Raw genomic sequence first — 20,951 nt, forward strand, 5'->3', positions numbered from 1 at the left:
GTCTGGCCAGTCAAAGAACCCAATAACTCCGTAGAGGTAGTCTCAACGGGTGGCTGGTGCCTTGGCCCACCTACTACCTTTAGATATATGGGACGAGACCTTCTTTCATTATCATCTAACCAATAATGGAAACGTAATACATAAAGCTAAATCCGGAACAGGATGTTACAGGTTAAATACAGTACATCCGCTCTGCTGATAATCCTTGATTCTCTCTCTCTCTCTCTCTCTCTCTCTCTCTCTCTCTCTCTCTCTCTCTCTCTCTCTCTGGTAACTTGGTTCCCAACTGCCCACTCTGCAAAATAAGTTTGCGGGCACTTTACTTAGACTTATTACTGTCATTGAGCTGCCAACCTACCCCCCCCTCTCTCTCTCTCTCTCTCTCTCTCTCTCTCTCTCTCTCTCTCTCTCTCTCTCTCTCTCTCTCTCTCTCTCTCTCTCTCGTAGATCTGTTACATAGATATACGGATTTAAGGATTTAAGGATTTTTATTAACTCTATCAACCGCTCTCAGGGTATGAGAGTACATTACAAAATATACAAAATTATGATTTGACTTACAATAATAGTACAAGATGGTAGTAAAAAGAAGCAAAACTACTTCTAATCACATATCTATACAGTGCTGTACATATATCCGTATACTTATATATGCCATGTATAATGGGGACATGAGCCCATATGGACTAGATAAAAAACTAATATATAACTAAAACTGTTTCATTATTATTTTTACAATTTTTTGCTAGATTGCACAAAATCGTAAAAAAAAACTTGAAGAAGAAGAGCCGGCTTAATCCTCCCCCCCACTACGACTCTAGGTCCCCCGAAAGAGGAGATCCTACTCCTCCCCCAGGACCCGTTCGCCTAACAACAACAATACCCAAGTTAGTATCTAGTCACTTTCACTATTTTGACTTTTATTGAATTATATTGATTGTGTCATGTCATTTATGCATTAGAAATAGTGAGATTATGGATCTTTGAGTCTCATAAGTGCCTGGTAAATAATGGTTTTCTATTTTAGCGGAAGATCAGGTTTAAGACGTTATGTAATATGACAAAGGACAGGGTTAGGCTGGTTATAATCCAAGGTCGGGGGTATGGTCATTTACGTCATAAGGTCAATATACTATGTTTGATTTATGTGAATGGTTTTTAAATATACTTATTTGCCTACCTTGACGTGTATGTATGATACCGGCCACCTGTATGTTAATGACTGAGGGCTAAGAATACACCAGTGTAAGGGGCGTCGCAGGGGGGCGTTACCCCCCCCCCCCCCCTCATAGGTTAGTAGTTAAGGACATGGCTTGTAGGTTAGGTTAGGGGGTAAATTTTGGGGTTTATGTATGTTATGTCAAACAGAATACGGCATTGTAAGGGAGGTCGCAGTGGGGCATTAGCCCCCCCCCTGGTTAGGCAAGTAGGTAAGGATACAGCTTGTAGGTTAGGTTAGGGGGGAATGTTAGCTTAGTTGATGTCCATTTATAATGATCGCTTGAGGAACTGATCGCTGATATACAAAGCCTCCAAAGTTTTAATTTAATTAGTATCCATAATTTATGCTTAGAGGAACTGGCCGCTCATATACAAAGGCTCTTCTTCTGTTCTGTTGATATTATAATTCTGTATTTCAATTTCTTGTCAAATCCGAGAAGTAACTATGTCTAATGTTGTGTAATAATTTAAGGAAAATCAATTGATATTTCGGTTTTATTATAGTGGGAAAAGATGCAGACAAAGAAGATTATAGTTATGGATATTGGTTAAATTCAGTGAAAACAAATTATTCACTACAGGAAAAACTATTTTTTTTTTCTTTTTGAAATGTTGTTCCGTCTGTATCTATAACTTTACCAATATATCATAGCCTAAGGTACCAAAACCTAATCTTACTTAGGTTGTGTTCTTACCTATACCATGGGCTACACCCACATGTGACCCCCCCCCCCCCCATAATTCACATAGCACCAATTAAAAACTTGATATGTCATAGGCTATGTCTGAAATTTACACGTAAAAAAGTTATAAATAATGTTTTTTTTTTTCTATATTTCCTTAGATTTTGAGATACGTCGAGCAAAATTTATTTGATACAATTTTAGGAATGAAATGGGAAGAAAAGGGTGACCTGTCCGCAGATCTGTATATTGACCTATTTAAAGTTAACATTTTGTGTTTATATTTTCCCTGACCTCTATCCACAACATTTATGGTAGGACCTCGGTGGAGACCTGTTTTCGGGATTATGAGACCCACGTATTAGCGAATGGGATTTAAAAGTAGCTAGAGGTCTTTTACAGAATTTTTTATACAGTATTTAAGCTCTGTAAAAATTAGAAAGTGACAAAAATCTTTGAACAGGTAGTAGGTTGGCCAGGGCACTAGCCACCCATTGAGATACTACCGCTAGAGAGTTATGGGGTCTTTTGACTGGCCAGACAGTACTACATTGGATCCTTCTCTTTGGTTACGGTTCATTTTCCCCTTGCCTAAACACACACACACTGAATAGTCTGCCCTATTCTTTATATATTCTCCTGTCCTCATACACCTGCCAATACAAATTACCAAACAATTCTTCTTCATTCAAGGGGTTACTGCACTTTAATTGTTCAGTGGCCACTTCCTCTTGGTAAGGGTAGAAGAGACTTTAGCTATGGTAAGCAGCTCTTCTAGAAGGACACCCCATAATCAAACCATTGTTCTCTATTATTGGGTCTTGCCATAGCCTCTGTACTATGGTCTTCCACAGTCTTGGGTTAGAGTTCTCTTGCTTAAGGGTACACTCGAGTATTATTCTATCTTATTTCTCTTCCTATTGTTTTGTTTTAGTTTACATGGGAGATATTTATTTTAATGTTACTCTTTTTAAAAAAAAAAAATTTTCCTTTTTCCTTTCCTCACAGGGCTATTTTCCATGTTGAAGCCTTTGGGCTTGTAGGATCCTGTATTCCAAGTAGGGTTGTAGCTTAGCAAGTAATAATATTAACACTACACTTCTAAACACCAAATAAAATATATCTCGGTTTATTGAATACTGTACATCTTCAACAAATGCACCATTTGCATGGCACTTGGAATCTGTAAATGTGATTAAGTTCAGCAAGTAGTAGTCGACATGGAGATGATAAAGTTATATATAAAGCTAAAAACAATATGTAAATTTCAGTTCGTTTGATTTTTTTACCAGAATATGACGAGAATTTAAAGTCTGTATATGAATAGCACAATACTGTACTCCCGTTTGTTCATGTTTGAGGTGAAAAAGTGACCTACTGTTTTGTCAGTCCTTATTGTAAGAGAATTGTTTGTCTGTGAGGGTTATATGTAGACTTGTGAGAGAGATAAAGAGGTATGTTAGCCACTTTTGTATCCCTCAGGTTAGAAAATTGTCAAAGGGAGTTTTATCACCTCATAATCAAAAGGTAACGCCTTACATTAGTATGCCTGTGACGGAAAATTATAGTTTGTAGCTTATGTTATTATTGGTAGGGGAAATAAAAAAAATTTTTATTTGATAATTCAGGTATCAAATAATTACCGCCAACAACAGATATGTATGACTAAGGTAGGGAATTTGGACTTTTTGTATGAAGAAAAATACATAGACACATTTCACTAAGTTCTATTTGCAATCTATTGTGTCCATTTAAAGTAGCTCAGGTTTTTTTTTGTTTCAGAATGCTACGAACAGCACACAGAATATGTTTGTACGGGTGCAATCATGCGTTGAATACCAGAGCGTTTGCTGCCTTAGGAGGAGCTTCTGCAGGTGCTAGTGCCTTGATTTCACAGCAGCAAGCAACATGCAGCAGGTGAAAAGATAAAGACGACTACATTATTGCCTTGGCATGAGTGGGTAGTTTGGCTATGGTCATACTGTATTAAATGGTTGCATAAGAGAGACTGATATGTTGGGCATGCTGTTATGGAAAATGATTGTTATACAAGATATTGCCTGATATACAAAATGCTGCAAAGTACAGATGGTCCTTCAGTATTTTATATCAAAGTTTTATACTGTTGGTAGATTCATGTACAGTAGTGTTTCTATTTTATCTTTTCCTTTTACTTCAAGAGTCATTATAGATTGACCTTACTTGGGAGCTTAATATCTTTTGGTAGGCATTATGGAAATTATTTTGGGAACAATGTTGATAAATTTATTTGTTTTTTGTTCTTGTTTTTCTCTTAGAGTTGGTTAAATGTCAATGTCTACACTAAACTAGTCTTTCTGATTTCTCTCGTCAAAATAGATATGCTCCTCCAGCGTAGTAGTAGTATGGTTATGTGACAATGTATGGCAAAACTTGTGTGTGGGTAAGCAAATCTTTTTATACTGAAGTATTGTATACCAAAATTATCGCACTGTATATTCAAGTGAAATCAGCTTCTGTTGTATGTGATGGTTCTTTTGGAAAGAATTGGAAGTACTGTACTGTAAAATTGACTTTTGTATTTCTAAGTGTCTATTCGTCTATATCATGGAAATTCTGTAGTAAATGACCATCCATAACTTTCACTAAATTCTCCCTTCTTTATTCCAGATCATGTTGCTGCGGGTTGCACACGTCGGCTGCTAAACAAAACTCCGAACAAACGCCAGACCCGATGCGAATGCGTGTTATCTCGATCCCTAATCCATTCAAGTGGCTGCACAACCAGTTTGAAATAGCTTCCCTGAAAAGAGAGTGGGATCCTAATTTTTTCATTGAAGACTTCAAGTACGGAGTGAAACAGGTAACCGTCTAAATTTGTCGTAACTTTTACTAGGCTACACTAGATTAATTTAAACTTATGTTTGGATGAATTTAATGACATAGATAAACTTTTCATTTGTTAGATTTGGTGAAAGTTTCTAGTTATTGTAGAAGGAAAGTAATTTCTATACGTGATTAGGATAGAGCCCAATAATTTTACTTGAGAATCAGGTGGGATTTGGAAATATAGAAGAAACATTTATGGACATTTCCAATTAGGAGGTATGACAGCAATTGTGCCTTGCATTATTATTATTATTATTACTAGCTAAGCTACAACCCTAGTTGAAAAAGCAAGGTGCTATAAGCCCAAGAGGTCCAACAGGGAAGAATAGCCTAATGAGGAAAGGAGATAAGCAAATAGATAAACAATATAAAATGAATGAACTATTAAAATAAAATATTTAAAAAAAAACAAAAACAAAAAAAACAGATACAGTACTTCATAAATAGAAAGATTAAAAGACTTATGTCTGCCTGTTCAACATAAAAACATTTGCTGCAAGTTTGAACTTTTGAAGTTCTACTGACTCAACTACCCGCTTAGTAAGATCATTCCACAACTTTGGTCACATCTTGAATAAAACTTTTAAGGTATTTAGAGTCTGTCCTTTGCTGAACAGGTGTTGCAATGTTTGCATGAAGGCTCAAGTTGCAAAATGAATTAAAGATAATCTGTATTTGTATAGATTATCACTTATGTCAGGCTAAATGTGTGAAGATTATGCAAGGGTGCAAAAAAACAAGAACATACCTAAAAGGTAATTCCATACATATAAAAGTACTTGCAGATATTTATAATTGCTTTACAGTACTTTATTGTTTTTAAGTGGTAACATGTTAAAAAGCATCTACCGTAGTAGTTTTGATAAACAAGTATTTATAGTACCTATAAGTCTTGGGTAGTGCCATAGACTCTGTACCATGGTCTTCTACTGTCTTGGGTTAGAGTTCTCTTGCTTGAGGAGTCAGGCACACTTTTCTAGTTAATTTCTCTTCCTCTTGTTTTGTTAAAATTTTTATAGTTTACATTGGGAATATTTATTCTAATGTTGTATAGTTCTTAAAATGTTTTATTGTTCCTTGTTTCCTTTCCCCATTGGGCTATTTTGCCGGTTGGGGCCCCTGGGCTTATAACATCCTGCTTTTCCAATTAGGTTTGTAGCTTAGCAAGTAATAATAATGATAATGATAAATATAATTGTACAGTAAAAGTGGGAAATTTAGCTTCATATTCAGTATGTTATTGCAATGATTTTTCCTCTAACAGTACTGATGATTTTTACAGGCTTTGTGTACCTCTACAGAGCTGATTAGCAGAAGAGAGTGGGGAGAATTGCGAGGTCTCTTGTCGCAGAAAGCTATCACGAGGATTAGGGGTACTCAATGGAGCAATGACCAAGTGAGGAAGCTATTTAGCTTGTAATGGTTTCATGTTTAGTATCACTGCTTCCGTAGCTCAGCTTGAAAAATCACATCACAATTTTCCATAACATCTGTCACTCGATACCGACCCTTCTTGATTTACAGAAGTAATTTGGTTTCTGTTCGGAAGTTTGGAATCAGAATTTAGACATAGATAGCCAGGTGGCATAGAAAAAACAGTAGATGTGGAAGGAGTAGGATGAAGGCCTAAGAAATGGTGGAAGTACGGGCTGGATGAAGACTTAGTCACAATGAGAGTTTAGGAAGACATTAGAATATAGGACAGGAGATGATGAAGATAACTTATTTCACATTAATGCCATAAATGGGAAAACCAATGTAAAAATGTTGAGGTGAAGTCTGTTTGCCAGCATGGTGAATTACTTGCACTGAAAGCATCATCATCATCATCATTTCCTCCTACGCCGACTGACGCAAAGGGGCTTGGTTAGATTTCGCCAGTCGTCTTATCTTGAGCTTTTAATGCAATACTTCTCCATTCATCATCTCCTACTTTGCTCTTCATAGTCCTCAGCCATGACTCACATTGAAAGCATAGATAGAAATAATTATAACTACATTACATATTGTTTTGTAATTTTCCCTGGATAATATGAACAAGGACAAATCTTTGTTGATACTTTTGTGATCATATTATTATTGTTAATAACACATAATTTATAACTTTAGTTGTTAAATAGTGGTTGGTAATCATGTTTTAGTCAAGGCTATTCATTTGGTTTATAGAAAGAAACCTTGAGTCACATACTGTAGTTAAGTAAGAATCCGACATGTTTAGAGGACCCCTACTGCTTAAGAAAAATTTTAATCCGAATATTGCCATATTTTATTCCAAATTTCAAGGATCTGTAATGAATTAATCAAGAATGTTTTTCTGTAACTTGTGGTTGTTTATAAGACTTTTGTTGTGTTAGGTTTTTTTAATGTATTATAAACTCACATTAAAAAGTTTTTCATTTGATAATTGATGGATATACAGTGAACCCTCGTTTATCGCGGTAGATAGGTTCCAGACGCGGGCGCGATAGGTGAAAATCCGCGAAGTAGTGACAGCATATTTACCTATTTATTTAACATGTATATTCGGACTTTTAAAACCTTCCCTTGTACGTAGTACTGTTAACAAACCACCCTTTAATGTACAGAACACTTAATGCATGTACTACAGCACCCTAAACTAAAACAGGCACAAATATTAAAGGCGATTTTATATCATGTGTTTCCTAAACACCTAAAAAGCACGATAAAAAATGGCAACCAATGTTTTGTTTACGTTCATCTCTGATCATAATGAAGAAACAAACTCATTTAGTGTACACATATATGTACGTATAGGTTAGTTTTTGCATCGATTATATTGATTATACAGTACTGTATGTTGATTTTTTTATTACCAATGTTTTAGTTTACGTATTTTTCTTAGGACTTCCAAATGAAATCTTTTTCTTTATGACGCCGCCTGAAACGACGGCGTGTACGCTCAGTAAACAACCACGCTCAGAACAAACAAGGCATTTAACGCGCATGATGATAGTGATAAATAATGATACAGTACATACAGTATTTACAGTAAAAGCATTTACAAAATATGTTACCTTACAAATATAAATTATACAGTACTTGTACGTAGCAAAGCAGGAAAACAATTTGAGAGAGAGAGAGAGAGAGAGAGAGAGAGAGAGAGAGAGATTGTTTTACGTACGTAAATGTAAATTTTAAACAAAAAAAATATGATAGGTTACAACATGTAGACTTTTAAAACCTTCCCTTTAACTTAATGCATACAGTACGTACATTACTAAACTATAAAACAGGTTAAAGTAAAAAATAAAGATTGTTACTGTACTCACCACGAAAGAAGTTCAAGAAAAACTTGAATGACGATGGCGATGAATTTGCTGCACAGTAGAAATGATGATGATGAAGCTGATGATGTGTTCTACTGTGCAGTCAATGATAGTATTTTACGTCTCTTCAGACGGAGGTGTCTTTTCCTGGGACACCTCTTCAACTTCTTCAATTTCTTCCGAAGGCGTACTAGCAGGAGGAACTGGCTCTTTTTTGCGAGGCTGGAAAAACATTGTGATCGGAAGTTGTTGCCGCTGCTTCTTTTTTCGATCCAAGAGCATCCTGTAGGGAGTCGTGATGTCATCAACCTTGTTGCAGAATTGCATCGAGCGAACCATATCCTCGTCCCACTCTTGTAACATTTCTTTCGCCTCCTTCATATGGTTGCAGAACTTGGCAAGCCGTTCTAATGTTAAGCCCGTTTCTTCGACATTTTCTTGGGTCTCTTCCTGGGTACCCTCACTCTCTTCCTCACTTGCCGATTTCGTCAGGTCTTCGAGGTCTGCGTCAGTTAGGGGCTGGGAATGGCAGTCCAACAACTCGTCGACGTCTTCAGTCGTCATGTCGCCAAACCCGTCACCCCCAATTATGGCAGCCAACTGCACAGATTTCCGTATTGCAGAGTGTTGGATTTCCGACGGAGTAAATCCCTTGTCGTCGTAAACAATATCGGGCCACAGCTTCTTCCAGCTCGCATTTACGGTTGCAGGTTTCATCTCTTGAAGTGCCTTTTGAATATTCTGCAGGCACGTGGCTATGGTGTACTGCCGCCAGTACGCCTTCAAGTTGAAGTCTTCATCCTCGTCATCTTGGGCAGCATCCACACACGCAACGAGGTCCGCCAAGGTATTCTTCGTGTAGAGGGCCTTGAACGCCCTGATAACCCCCTGGTCCATTGGTTGAATTAATGACGTGGTGTTGGGTGGCAGGAACTCGACCTGAACGCCCTCACGCGACAGGTCAGTTGCGTGTCCACCAGCGTTATCCATAAGGAGAAGGATCTTGAATGGCAAGCCCTTCTCTAAGAGATATTCATGGACTTGCGGGATGAAACACTGGTGGAACCAGTTGGAGGTCAGCATCTTCGTAATCCATGCTTTTTGATTATGCATCCAGTACACGGGAAGGAGATTCTTATTTTTATTTTTCAAAGCGCGAGGATTTTTCGACTTATAAATAAGCCCCGGCTTTAACAAAAATCCAGCAGCATTGCCACACATCACGAGGGTAACGCGATCCTTGAATGCCTTAAAGCCAGAGGCTTTGGCTTCTTCTTTGAACAGGAAAGTTCGCGACGGCATTCTCTTCCAAAACAAGCCGGTTTCATCCATATTAAAGACTTGTTCCGGCTTGTATCCACCTTCAGCGATAATGTTCTTGAAAGTCTGGTTCACGTAAGTTTCAGCAGCGGCAGTGTCAGCGGAAGCAGACTCCCCATGCAGGGAAACGCTTTTCAGGGCGAAGCGTTTCTGAAACTTCGCGAACCATCCTTTGCTTGCGGAAAAACGTTTCTGAGGCTGGGAATCAGTGGATGTCCCTGGTTGAGGATCATCTGCATCATCATCATCTTCAGCATGGTTGCCGTCGTCCTCTTTAGGTTCCTTTGCAGCAAAATTCTCATATAAGCTCAAAGCCTTTGTTTGGATGGTGTTCGTATCCAACGCTATGTTCTTCTTCCGGCAGTCGGCAATCCACACAGCTAAAGCACCTTCCATGCGTACGATCGTTTTATTACGCGTTGTAACGACTCGCTTCGCTGATCTGCTAAAGGTGATTGCAGCAGTCTTTCTAATGTTCGCCTCGTCCTTCTTGATGTAGCGAACGGTGGATTCGTTGATGCCAAAATGGCGGCCGGCGGCCGCGTAACTTCTACCATCTTTTAACATGTCGAGAAGCGTAACCTTCTCAGCTATCGTCATCATCCTTCGGTGGCGTTTAGGCTCACTACCAGCCTTACTAGAAGCAGAACGCTTGGGAGGCATTGTAACAGAAAGTTCAACAAAAAGTTCAACTTAAAACAGTCGCACACAGCACAGATTAAACTTCACAAAGTTAAGAACGTCTACTCAGCAATACGCGGAAAGAGAAAGTGAACGATGCAGCCCCGCGAGAACTTTGATGCTGCGGGTAGAAGATGCGGGCAAAACACCAATCACAGGCTAGATAACAAAACTTGAGTTTTGATTCGTCATCTATCAGCGCTTGAACCAATCACAACCCGTCTTAGTACTATGGCGCGTTGGTTACTCATAGAAGATGCCCCCGCGCATACTGAACGTACGTAGATTAAGTACAATACCGTAATAATAATAAATAATGATAATAATACTGTACAGTAATAATAATAATAATAATGATTAATAATAATAACAATAATAATTTTATTAACAACAACAACAATAATAATAATAATAACAATAATAATAAAAATTTACGTACGCTATTTTACGCCTCTCTCTCTCTCTCTCTCTCGTACGCTTACAGTATTCGAAATGTGATTTTTGCAACAAAGAATATTATTGGATGCAGTACTGTACTACGTACGTATACATACAAAAGATTCATGGAAAAGAAGCACATCCATTACAGTACACACCATTCTAATATGGTATGACTGCATCTGATTTGCGTTTCATGTTCGATTTAATTTTACTACGTACTGAATTATCGTATGATCACATTCTCTTTCCGTGTTTTATTTCTTTCTGTGCTGAATTATATATCATATGTAATGCAATGAACAATCAGTAAGAGCAGATATTACTAATTACAGTATTAATGGAATTACAGGTAACAAAATATCGTATTTGGTTGTCTTCAGATTTCGCGGTATTTTCGAATTTTCCGGAAAATCCGCGATATGTATATATATATGGGTTATGGGAAAACCCCGCGAAGTGGTGAATCCGCGATTGTCGAACCGCGAAGTAGCGAGGGTTCACTGTAACTTTGTATATATTTGGGTCCGTATTGGTTCAGCAAGTATTTATTTACTGTAGTATTGTTTTACATTATTAAGTACAGTATTATTATTATTATTATTATTATTATTATTATTACTTGCTAACTACTATAATTCTTCTATTTCTAGGTAAACAATTTGATTCTTGAACCAAAGAATATACAAGTAACTCAAATAGACAATGTCAGTCTACAGACAATCGTTGGTAAGTACCGACTAATTAAGAAATGTTTGTGAAATTGTGATACAGTACAGTATACTTCTTACCATAGCAAAGGCATAAAGGGAAATGATTATATTTAGGTATACACGGTGAAGAAAACGTTACGGTGTATCACACCTAAGCTAGCCAGTCATTCAACCCATTGTAAAACGAATGCTACTTTGAAGAGTCCTGAAAGAAATTTTTGTCAGAACCTTTCACATTTTATTCTATTGCTCAAGTTTCATAGATATTTTCGAGGAATAGGTAAAACTATTATTGAAAAAAACCCTTATACCCAATCTAATCTTCTAAGAGTTGAGAATTTCATCTTTATAGTTTTGTTTAGCTGTGCTAAAATGAGAATTCAACAATGTAGCTTTCTTTTGTTTTAAGTAGCTTTGCTTTTGCAGTTAGATCCACAACAGACACTGTCAGTAAGGCCGGGAGCACACTAGTGACTATGTGGCACCACAAAGCCACAGCATCATGTGGCGGGGATGCGGTCTCCCATAGGTTTCCATTGTTTTCAAGTTTTGCCACGCAAACTAGCAACTGTGGCAAGCGACTGTGGCTTTCTGTCGCTCATCCCCACCACAGGCGTGGCGTGGCGTGGCTTTGAAAACAATGGAAACCTATGAGAGACCACATCCCCGCCACACGATGCTGTGGCTTTGTGGCGCCACAGAGTCGCTAGTGTGCTCCCGGCCTAAGAGACATTGCTCTTATATGAATAGACACTTGATTTAGTAATACTTGTTCAGTTAGTTAAGGTTTACAAAGTGAGTACTGAATCTCTGCTGGAAAGTCATACAGTATTTCAAAGCCGAGTCTCAAGATCTGGTTTGTCAGTTTGTCACTTTTGTAAGGCTCTCCTATGTCGATTGTTGCTGTTATTTTTCTTTATCAACTATTTCCATGATAATCAGTTCTCTCCATTGATTTTGAGAAAATCACGCTGTGCACGAGTTATGGGAGACTTATGTCTGTTGTAATAGATCATTATTGACCAGTTTGTACTGGCTTAGATTGAGTTAAGCCTTGTGGTTACCTACTGGGAATGTCCCTGCCTGGAAATCTGTTGGATGAGAGTTTGAGACTGTACCAACCGTGGGTCACACGATCGTACATAAATTATTTTGTATATATTATGCTTGTATCTGCGCTCTTCCCTCACACTAAAAAGAACCAGAATAAACATGTCTGCGTTTTACCTCTCTAACATTGTCTGTTTCTCGAACATGAAAATGCCTGTTGCCTTGAGGTTTTGTATATAAAGGAGAGTGTTCTTTAATAAAGTTACTCAGTTGATTGCATCCTGCCTTTGAGTCATAACCTTTCTCTCGGCCATCACATTGGACACTCCGGGGTCACCAATGTGACGGCCGAGAGAAAGGTTATGACTCAAAGGCAGGATGCAATCACTGAGTAACTTTATTAAAGAACACTCTCCTTTATATACAAAACCTCAAGGCAACAGGCATTTTCATGTTCACAAGACAGACAATGTTACAGAGGAAAACCGGAGACATGATTATTCAGGTTCTTTTTAGTGCGAGGGAAGAGCGCAGATACAAGCATAATATATACAAAATAATTTATGTACGATCGTGTGACCCACGGTTGGTACAAGACCCTCTCAAGTTTGATAGTTTCTAGTAATATCTGCAACCTCCCCCTCCTTGTGAGTGAGGTCTACCTGCTGGGTTATCAGCAGCCATAGCCTGGCCCTCCCTGTTCCTAGCGTGACGGAGATGTGGTTCTGCCACCGATCATATGTATAAATGGCCTGTTTCTAGTACATTGTCCTGTCTTTGGCCTCTGCCATTCATGAGTGACTTTAAACCCTTATGATTTGGTTCACAGTGACTGTGGCCTTCTTGATTGTTTATGACTAGAAGCCCTCATGTATTATCTACTATTTGCTTTGAATCGCCAGGTTCTTATTGTTATATGTGACATGGTTCATCTGCCCTGATTGAGTTCGTGGACATGTATTCCTGGCCATGTATTCCTGGCCATGGTCCGGTAGGACTCATTTGGTTTGACTATGGCAACTTACAGCTCTTAATTGATGAACTAATTTGTAATATTTAATTTCTCTTAGTGCTTTTGTAAACATTACAAATAATCATTTCTGAGATGTGCATTCTAACCTTTGCATTGAAGGGGATTGTAGCTTTTTCCACAGAAATATCTAAATGCTACGTTTAATTATTGTGATGGGAAAACTCGTTGTTTGTAGTAATGTGTGTTTCTTTTACAGATCGAAAGTATTGTGATATCGATGTGACTTTCATTGGGACCCGGGCACCTTATAACCCAGACAAACATTCATTAATTGTCTTAGAATACTTTGCTAGGTAAGTTGAGACTTATCTGTAAAATTTCTTTTTACTTTAACCATTCCTTATGTATATTATTTATTGATTAGTGTCCCCATACCATGTAAAATGAAAATTGTAATAGAGAATTTTTAGACTAGATCAAGGTACAGTTGGACACAGGAATACAGTAACTGGCACACCTCGCTCTGAGAAAGTGCATACTGGTGCACCCTCACTGCTCAGTGAGTTTCTGTGGGTAACTCCGCCCACCACTCCTGACATCTCTTCCTACACTATCTGTTTGCTTACTCGCCAAGCAGTAAGTGCGCGACAAGATGCACTTCTTCAGAACAAGGTGTGCTAGGAATTCCTGTGATAAACAGTAAGTTCTTTTATTCTACATATTTTACGTACAGGCAAGAAGAAAGAAAGGCTTGCCTTGGGATTGATTACTGGCAGGGTATTTTCCAAACGCTAAAGGTTGTGTACTTTACCAGCCTACACATACACTGAATAGTCTGGCATATTCTTTCCACATTCTACTGTCCTCATTGAAGTTACCAAACTGTTCTTCTTTGCTCAAGGGGTTAACTACTGCAATGTCATTGTTCAGTGACATCTTTCCTCTTGGTAAGGGTGGAAGAGATTTTTTAGCCATTGTTCTTTAGTCTTGGATAGTGCCATAGCCTCTGTACCATGGACTTCCACTGTCTTGGGGTAGAGTTCTTTTGTTTGAGGTTACAAGCATGCTCTTCACAAGAGAAATTAGTTCACCAAACATTCAGTTGGGCTCCACAAGGCACTAGAAGAGTTGGAAGACCCAGGGCTACATGGCTGAGGACTATGAAACGCTAAGTAGATGATGATGAATGGAGAAGTATTGAATCAAAAGGCCAAGATAGAGACAACTGGTGAAATCTAACTGAGGCCCTTTGCATCAATAGGCGTAGGAGGAGATGATGATGATCTTAAAATATTTCAATTTAATTGTTCATTACTTCACTTGTAATTTATTTATTTCCTAATTTCCTTTCCTCACTGGCCTATTTTTCCCTGTTGGAGCCCTTGGTCTTATAGCATCCTGCTTTTCCAACTAGGATTGTAGCATAGCTAGTAATAATAATAATAATAATAAGAAGAAAGATTGATATTTGTAGCAACATTAAATAAGTATTTGAAAAGAATGGATATAAAAATTCATAATAGGCTGTCAATTTGAGGATTTTTTATCTTCTCATCTTAGGTGCTCGATCCTGCTCCTTGTTACATTATTCATTTCATAAAACCTTGGAGTTTCCTCCTCCTTAAAGAGTGATAGGTTTGGCTGCTTAGTTCAGTCCTAGAAAATCTTAGTCAAATCCCATGATTTTCAATCGACCAATTCTGAACCTTTATCAGCTTTATCATTTTGATCTAAATTTTGATTCAGGCTTATTGTGAAACCAATCAGATATTCATAAAAGGGATTTTGACGAAGGAAAAATCTATTTCTGGGCGAGGGACCTGTGTCGCTCCGTGAAATGCTCCTTATAGCACCATTTCTAAGGTATAAATACTGCTAAATATACCAGAGAAAAAAGTTGCATGGAATGCCAGGAATAAACCCAGCTCGCTCACTCTAATAGTGTCGGTATAGTAACTGGGGCGTGTTAGAACCATTACCAGAGGTCCCTTACCAATTAGTCCTTTCCTTCCTCAATATCCCCCGATACTGCGAGGTGCCGTTCTACATCCAACTACTGCGCACTACCCACGCTTCTTCCCTCATTCCTTTCTAGCACCAGTGATAGCCAGACACGTTTGTTTTCATAGCTTTTGTGTTCTGTGTTTTCAAGATGTCAGACATTCTGGAGATCCCTACTCCCAAGTTAAGTATTGTAATACATCCAGTTGTTGACAGCATGAGGTGCAACAATTACTTGCTAGAGAATCAGAAACCTGTTAGTGCATATTCAGTGCTATTGGTTGCTGGTTGACTGCCCTTTCTCTCCAATAATTGAAGTGTCTGGTTTTCATAGACCACAATTAGTCTAATCATAAGAGTGAGAGATAGACAGATGGGCTACTGCCAGCTACACATTCAGACATGATATGCTGGCAAGTATGCACACTAATGCCCAGATCCACTGCTTAAAATTACATAAATATTCACCCTTAATGTTTTTATGGTAGTAATGGAGGTCTGCACTTTCTGGCAGATTTTCCATTTGGTTTAGGTTTTTACCTCCGCCAACGAAGTTGAAAGGATGTTATGTTTTTCCCCCCATGTGTGTTTTTGTTTGAGTGTGCGTGGTTGTGAACAGCTTCCTGGCTACAATTTTAATTGAAAACTAATGAAATTGTAGGGGTTAACTGTTATGTAAAAAGCTGGAAATTATGAAATTTTCGTGGTCAAAGGTCAAGGTCATGGTCAAGCAAAATGTCCAATTCACGTAATCAGCCATAAGTTTGGACATCGTCGTCACATAGACTTCAAACTTGGTTCATATTTGAGTGCATGAAAATCTACGCCAATTAATGCATGTTAAGGTCAAAGGTCAAGGTTGAGAAATAAGCTATTGAGTGTCCCTCTAGTTATCCAGGTACCTTTTTCATTATTATTTGGGCTTTCTTACTGATCTTTGTTCTACTATTTTTGTATCAATACTCATTTGACCAGCTTTCCTCACCACCTTCTTATCACATCTAAATTGTCCCAGTCTTTGAGATAGCAGTTGATTTTACTAATTAGATACTTACGTTCACCAGTAGTTTACCAATCTCTTTCTTCTCTATTTAGATTTGCTTATGTAAGTTTTAGGGGGGCCATTTTCAATACAGTACTGCACGCACTGCTTGTTTATCAGGGCAACAAGAGAAATATTCTACCTCCTCAAAAGCTGTGTTCTTACCATAAATCAATAGAAATAGTAACAGGTGGTATGTTACCACTTGAACCTCTGAAAATGCTTGGATAAAATTATAATTAGTATTGGTTGCATTTATAAAGAAAACATAAAAGAAAATAAATACCTTACGTTTTAAATAATTTCATGTACAATGTTGTATAACATTCTATTCACTTCATGAAACAAAATGTGGAGTATTCTAGAACTATAAAGCATTTATTCCAATGGCAAAGCAGGGAGACTAGCCGTTAAGACTTTAATGTGAGGTGGTAAGCCCTAGTTAGCAGGGTTGAAGAGGTGTAGCCAGGGCTTTGCTGGCTACCCTTTTCACTTACACATCAGTGAAACTACGTCACTTTATTTCTTATAACTTGAGAAGAATGGATTAGTCTGGGATAAATGTTGAGAATGACTGGCTCTTTCTTTCTTTCATCTTCCCCTCTCTTGGGAACTGTATCTACTGTCCCTGGCCTTCATCTGTCTGCAGGTAAAACCATTTCCCTTATGTAACCTAGTATAGAAATAATGCTTGTTACATCCCCATACCCCCCCCCCCCCGGCGAGGTGGGATTGGGTAACGTCTATGGTCGATTCAAAGATTCCAACATTTCTGAGAATTTTTACCCAGACTAGTCACACTGCTGGTATCACACAATCACAGATTGCTCAGGTCGCTAATCGTACTTTGCACGGAATTTAGCGAGGTGTCAGGATTTCTCCCTGTTACATACGGAGCATGTACGGGTAAACCCTGGGTAAAAAACCAGCCAGTTGGTTCGGACTTCTACCCTCCTAAAGGGCGAGTCATCCCTAATAAAGAGCGAAAGGTTTTGTATTTAGTGTCGGAACAAATGATATTTGAAATTAATTTGCATTTTTCCTAACGATACAAACCTTGAGTGTTCTGTAGTAAAAAATAGAGGGTTGGGCATGAATGTAAAAAGAGTTCTATATGAGAAAGTGATTGTACCAACTGTGATGTATGGATCGGAGTTGTGGGGAATGAAAGTGATGGAGAGATAGAAATTGAATGTGTTTGAGATGAAGTGTCTAAGGAGTATGGCTGGTGTATCTCGAGTAGATAGGGTTAGAAACGAAGTGGTGAGAGTGAGAACGGGTGTAAGAAATGAGTTAGCAGCTAGATTGGATATGAATGTGTTGAGGTGGTTTGGCCATGTTGAGAGAATGGAAAATGGCTGTCTGCTAAAGAAGGTGATGAATGCAAGAGTTGATGGGAGAAGTACAAGAGGAAGGCCAAGGTTTGGGTGGATGGATGGAGTGAAGGAAGCTCTGAGTGATAGGAGGATAGATGTGAGAGAGGCAAGAGAGCGTGCTAAAAGTCTTATGACTAGTCTTCCAGGTCAAAGTTTGTCCCATGAGGAAAAATACAAATTAATTTATAATTTATCATTTTAGAGGTGAATATACTGTAAATTGAGCTTAAGTAAAATTTATGTGCTGTAATACTGTATTTTCTTTTCAGGTTCCACAGAGAATATACTGATTATGTGCTCCCAGAATGGACCATCACAGTATTAAATCTCAACAGTTTTAAAGCTTATGAAAAGAAGGCATCCACTTGATTTTAGTATTTTGACTCATAGACTTTTTTGTCTTCATTATAAATGCATTAGGATGCATTGTACAAGGAAGAAGTTCTTGGTATTTTTAGAATTTTAGTTTTCATTTTATCTTTTGTTCTAGAAAAACGTCAGTTCATCTTGTGTCAAGATGAATTTATATAGAGTATAGGTTTTCATGATTGCATCATATAATATACTTATTTTTTTTTTTTTGCTCTATGCAATACTGTACATTACGAAGTAAAATTTATGGGTTCCGATTATACATTGTTTGATGGCAATGCGAAAGTGCTATATCTTACGAAATATTTGTAGAATCTGATTCCCTTAGTAAGAATAATGGAAGATTAAATCTGTCCTACCAGGTTAGCATTAGATTATAATACTATATTTGATGTTCTGCATATATACAATATGTTTATGTATTTGCATTCAGAAATATTTTGAAAGTAAGTAAAGAGCATTATATTAATAGTAAACAGTTTCCAAAATATATGAAAGAGGGTGTAAATTGAGAACTGTTTACTGTATTATCATAATTATAAAATAGTTCAACTTTTTATTATGTAGTTTCTCTGAAAAATCTAGTCTTTGGTGACAAGTCAAACCCTCGACTGCTGAGAGCTGTTGCAGTTTTTTCTTGTCTTAATTGTTGTAATTTTACTTTTAATGATATTTTGCTGGCTATGGTATCCATTTAAAATGGAAGATGCTTCATTATTTAAAAAATTAGAAAAGAACAAATTAGAATCGACATGGAGAGCAGAATTTAGAACATTTTCACCATAGACTATGTTAGTTGACACCATCAGAATCTCAGTGACTGGGAACCTCTAAGATTTACGTGGAACATGAAAATTTAAGAAAGAAGTTGGAAATCTTGGAAGGAAGATGCCAGAGAGAAAACAATGTAGCTGATCTTTAAGTATGTTACAAAAAAACTGCTTGCAGTGCACTGTCTCAGGCAAACTGCTAGTGACACCTTCTGAACAGTATCTGCTTTTAGTATTTTCACAGGAAAATATGAAATCATAATGGTTCATGGGAATTATTAGAAATTCATGTATACATTAGTATAATGGATGAAGTGATGAGATAGATAGTTCAAGAGTACAGTACTTGAAAAATTACAATGTTCCAGTGACAGCAGACAGTCAAAGAGTCCCTGCATTGCTGCAATAAATCTGGTTTAGTAGTTTTAGGTAAGAAATTATTAATTCTTACTCAAAGAATAGTACTCCTAAAATTGTTTATTTTGTGTTTCCATCAAGCAGTTTATATTGAATCCTTAAGTAATTCCATCAGAATTTTATAAACTTATGAATTTATCCATAAATAAGATGTAAATAAATTTTCAAGAACACCTCTTGGATGTGGTCTAGTTAAAAGCAATTTTTATAAAGACCAGTCAACCAGGAATGAATCAAACTTCTGAGGTACGTGTATGAAAATCTTTTGAGAATGCTCAATTACTTTAGAACTTAAAATAATTTATTTTATTGGATTTCTTGAACCAAGCCGTATTTAGAATGTGTGTATTTAATGTATAACAAATGCTTTTCATTATTTATTTTAAACAATAGGGAATTATAATATGCAAGCAAACAATGCTAGGACACAGTTAACAAATTGTTACTTTCACAGATTATTTTCATAATTCTACAATGAATTAAAGTACTAACGTCACAGACATTTATTGGAAACACACAAAAGAAAAGTAGAATGTATTGTTATTGTATAGTCGGAACCCATTTATATACAAATAGTTTGCATTGGACCTGTATTTAAATTTAATTACTATATTCTTTCTGGGTTGGTGAATTTGAGACCGGAGAGAATATTATGTTTTAAACAGATTAAATCTGTTGGAAAGACGACGACGACTTCTGTTTGAGCTTACTTTTGTATATAAGATTCCTTAAATGTATTTTATAATGATGTTGGAGGAGTGAATGGCAAAACACTATTTCCATTATGAAGTCAGACATTGCTTATGTAATACAGTTGGTTTTCAAAATAAATTGCTAATTTTTATAGTTGTAATGTACATATATTTTGATTGTTTATACTTTCTTTCTGTGTAAGAGTGTAAGTGAATTGAAGAGCTGCTATTACAGGTGTTTTACTGCAAACTTTCCTTTCTGTATTAAGGTCGCTTTCTCGTCTTCCATTTCAGGATGAGTGGAAGTGAATAATAGGTTTTGTTTACAAATTTTTATAGTTCATTTCAAAAGGAATATTGGTACTGTACTGTACACTAATGTGGTTTCAGTATTACAGGATATGTTTTCTATGTACTGTATATATCTTTTTAATGTATGTAGTAATGCTGTATTACCTTCCATGATTAAATCATTGCATGGAGATCGTCGTCGGCGCCCACTCGTGTCCGAGTATTGGGTTCTGTCGTTAGCCATCAGCCTCCTATCTAAAGAGATGAAGAAGGGTGGAGGAAACAACAGAATGCCAGTAGCTGGGTATTTGTTTTGGGTGGTCGTGACTTTGCAACGGCCACGCACACACACTTGGCCTACACCGTTTTCACCGCGGCTCAAGACATATGAGACAGGCGGCTTCTCCGATGTTGGTTGCATCGGGCTGCCGGGTTCTTGTTATATCAAGGCCCGCCTTGTTGCCTGCCCGACAGGCATTGCCCTCTTCCGCCGGTGCTGGGAGATAATGCAATACCATTTCAACTGACTGGTGAATGCTAGACTGGGGTCCAAGTCCCGCTCTGACTCGTTAGTTTCTTTGGTCGCTGCAACCTCACCATCCTTGAGAGCTAAGGATGGGGGGGGGGGGTGAGCCCATAGTTCTATCTGCTATCTGCTGCGTCATCAACAGCCATAACCAACGTTCCTTGGTCCTAGCTTGGGTAGAGATGGGGCTGATTATATGTATATATGGTCAGTCTAGGGTATTGTTCTAC

General features: G+C 37.6%; 1 protein-coding gene across 2 annotated transcripts; it reads left to right on the forward strand.

The window, feature by feature from the left end:
* The first annotated feature begins 816 nt into the window (after positions 1-816).
* LOC137622321 (uncharacterized) lies at positions 817-20,136 on the forward strand. 2 transcript variants are annotated; one of them, XM_068352895.1, is made up of 7 exons: positions 817-887; positions 3,687-3,821; positions 4,554-4,746; positions 6,055-6,168; positions 11,152-11,227; positions 13,491-13,587; positions 17,923-20,136. In XM_068352895.1, the coding sequence occupies exons 2-7, from the start codon at positions 3,688-3,690 to the stop codon at positions 18,020-18,022; spliced, it is 714 nt and encodes a 237-aa protein (XP_068208996.1). In that variant the 5' UTR covers positions 817-887; position 3,687; the 3' UTR covers positions 18,023-20,136. The 2 variants fall into 2 exon arrangements, with proteins under 2 accessions (XP_068208996.1, XP_068208995.1); XM_068352894.1 differs by lacking the exon at positions 817-887 and adding an exon at positions 1,061-1,123.
* Positions 20,137-20,951: the final 815 nt, after the last annotated feature.

The sequence above is a fragment of the Palaemon carinicauda genome, chromosome 29, assembly GCF_036898095.1.
Source record: "Palaemon carinicauda isolate YSFRI2023 chromosome 29, ASM3689809v2, whole genome shotgun sequence".
Classification (NCBI taxonomy): Eukaryota; Metazoa; Arthropoda; class Malacostraca; order Decapoda; family Palaemonidae; genus Palaemon; species Palaemon carinicauda.

Excerpts from the sequence above, each read along its gene's own strand:
- LOC137622321 (XM_068352894.1), top strand. The coding sequence starts at position 1,104 with ATGGTCATTTACGTCATAAG. Across the intron at positions 1,124-3,686 it reads ATGGTCATTTACGTCATAAG|AATGCTACGAACAGCACACA; the intron begins GTCAATATACTA and ends TTTTTGTTTCAG. Across the intron at positions 11,228-13,490 it reads CAGTCTACAGACAATCGTTG|ATCGAAAGTATTGTGATATC; the intron begins GTAAGTACCGAC and ends TTTCTTTTACAG.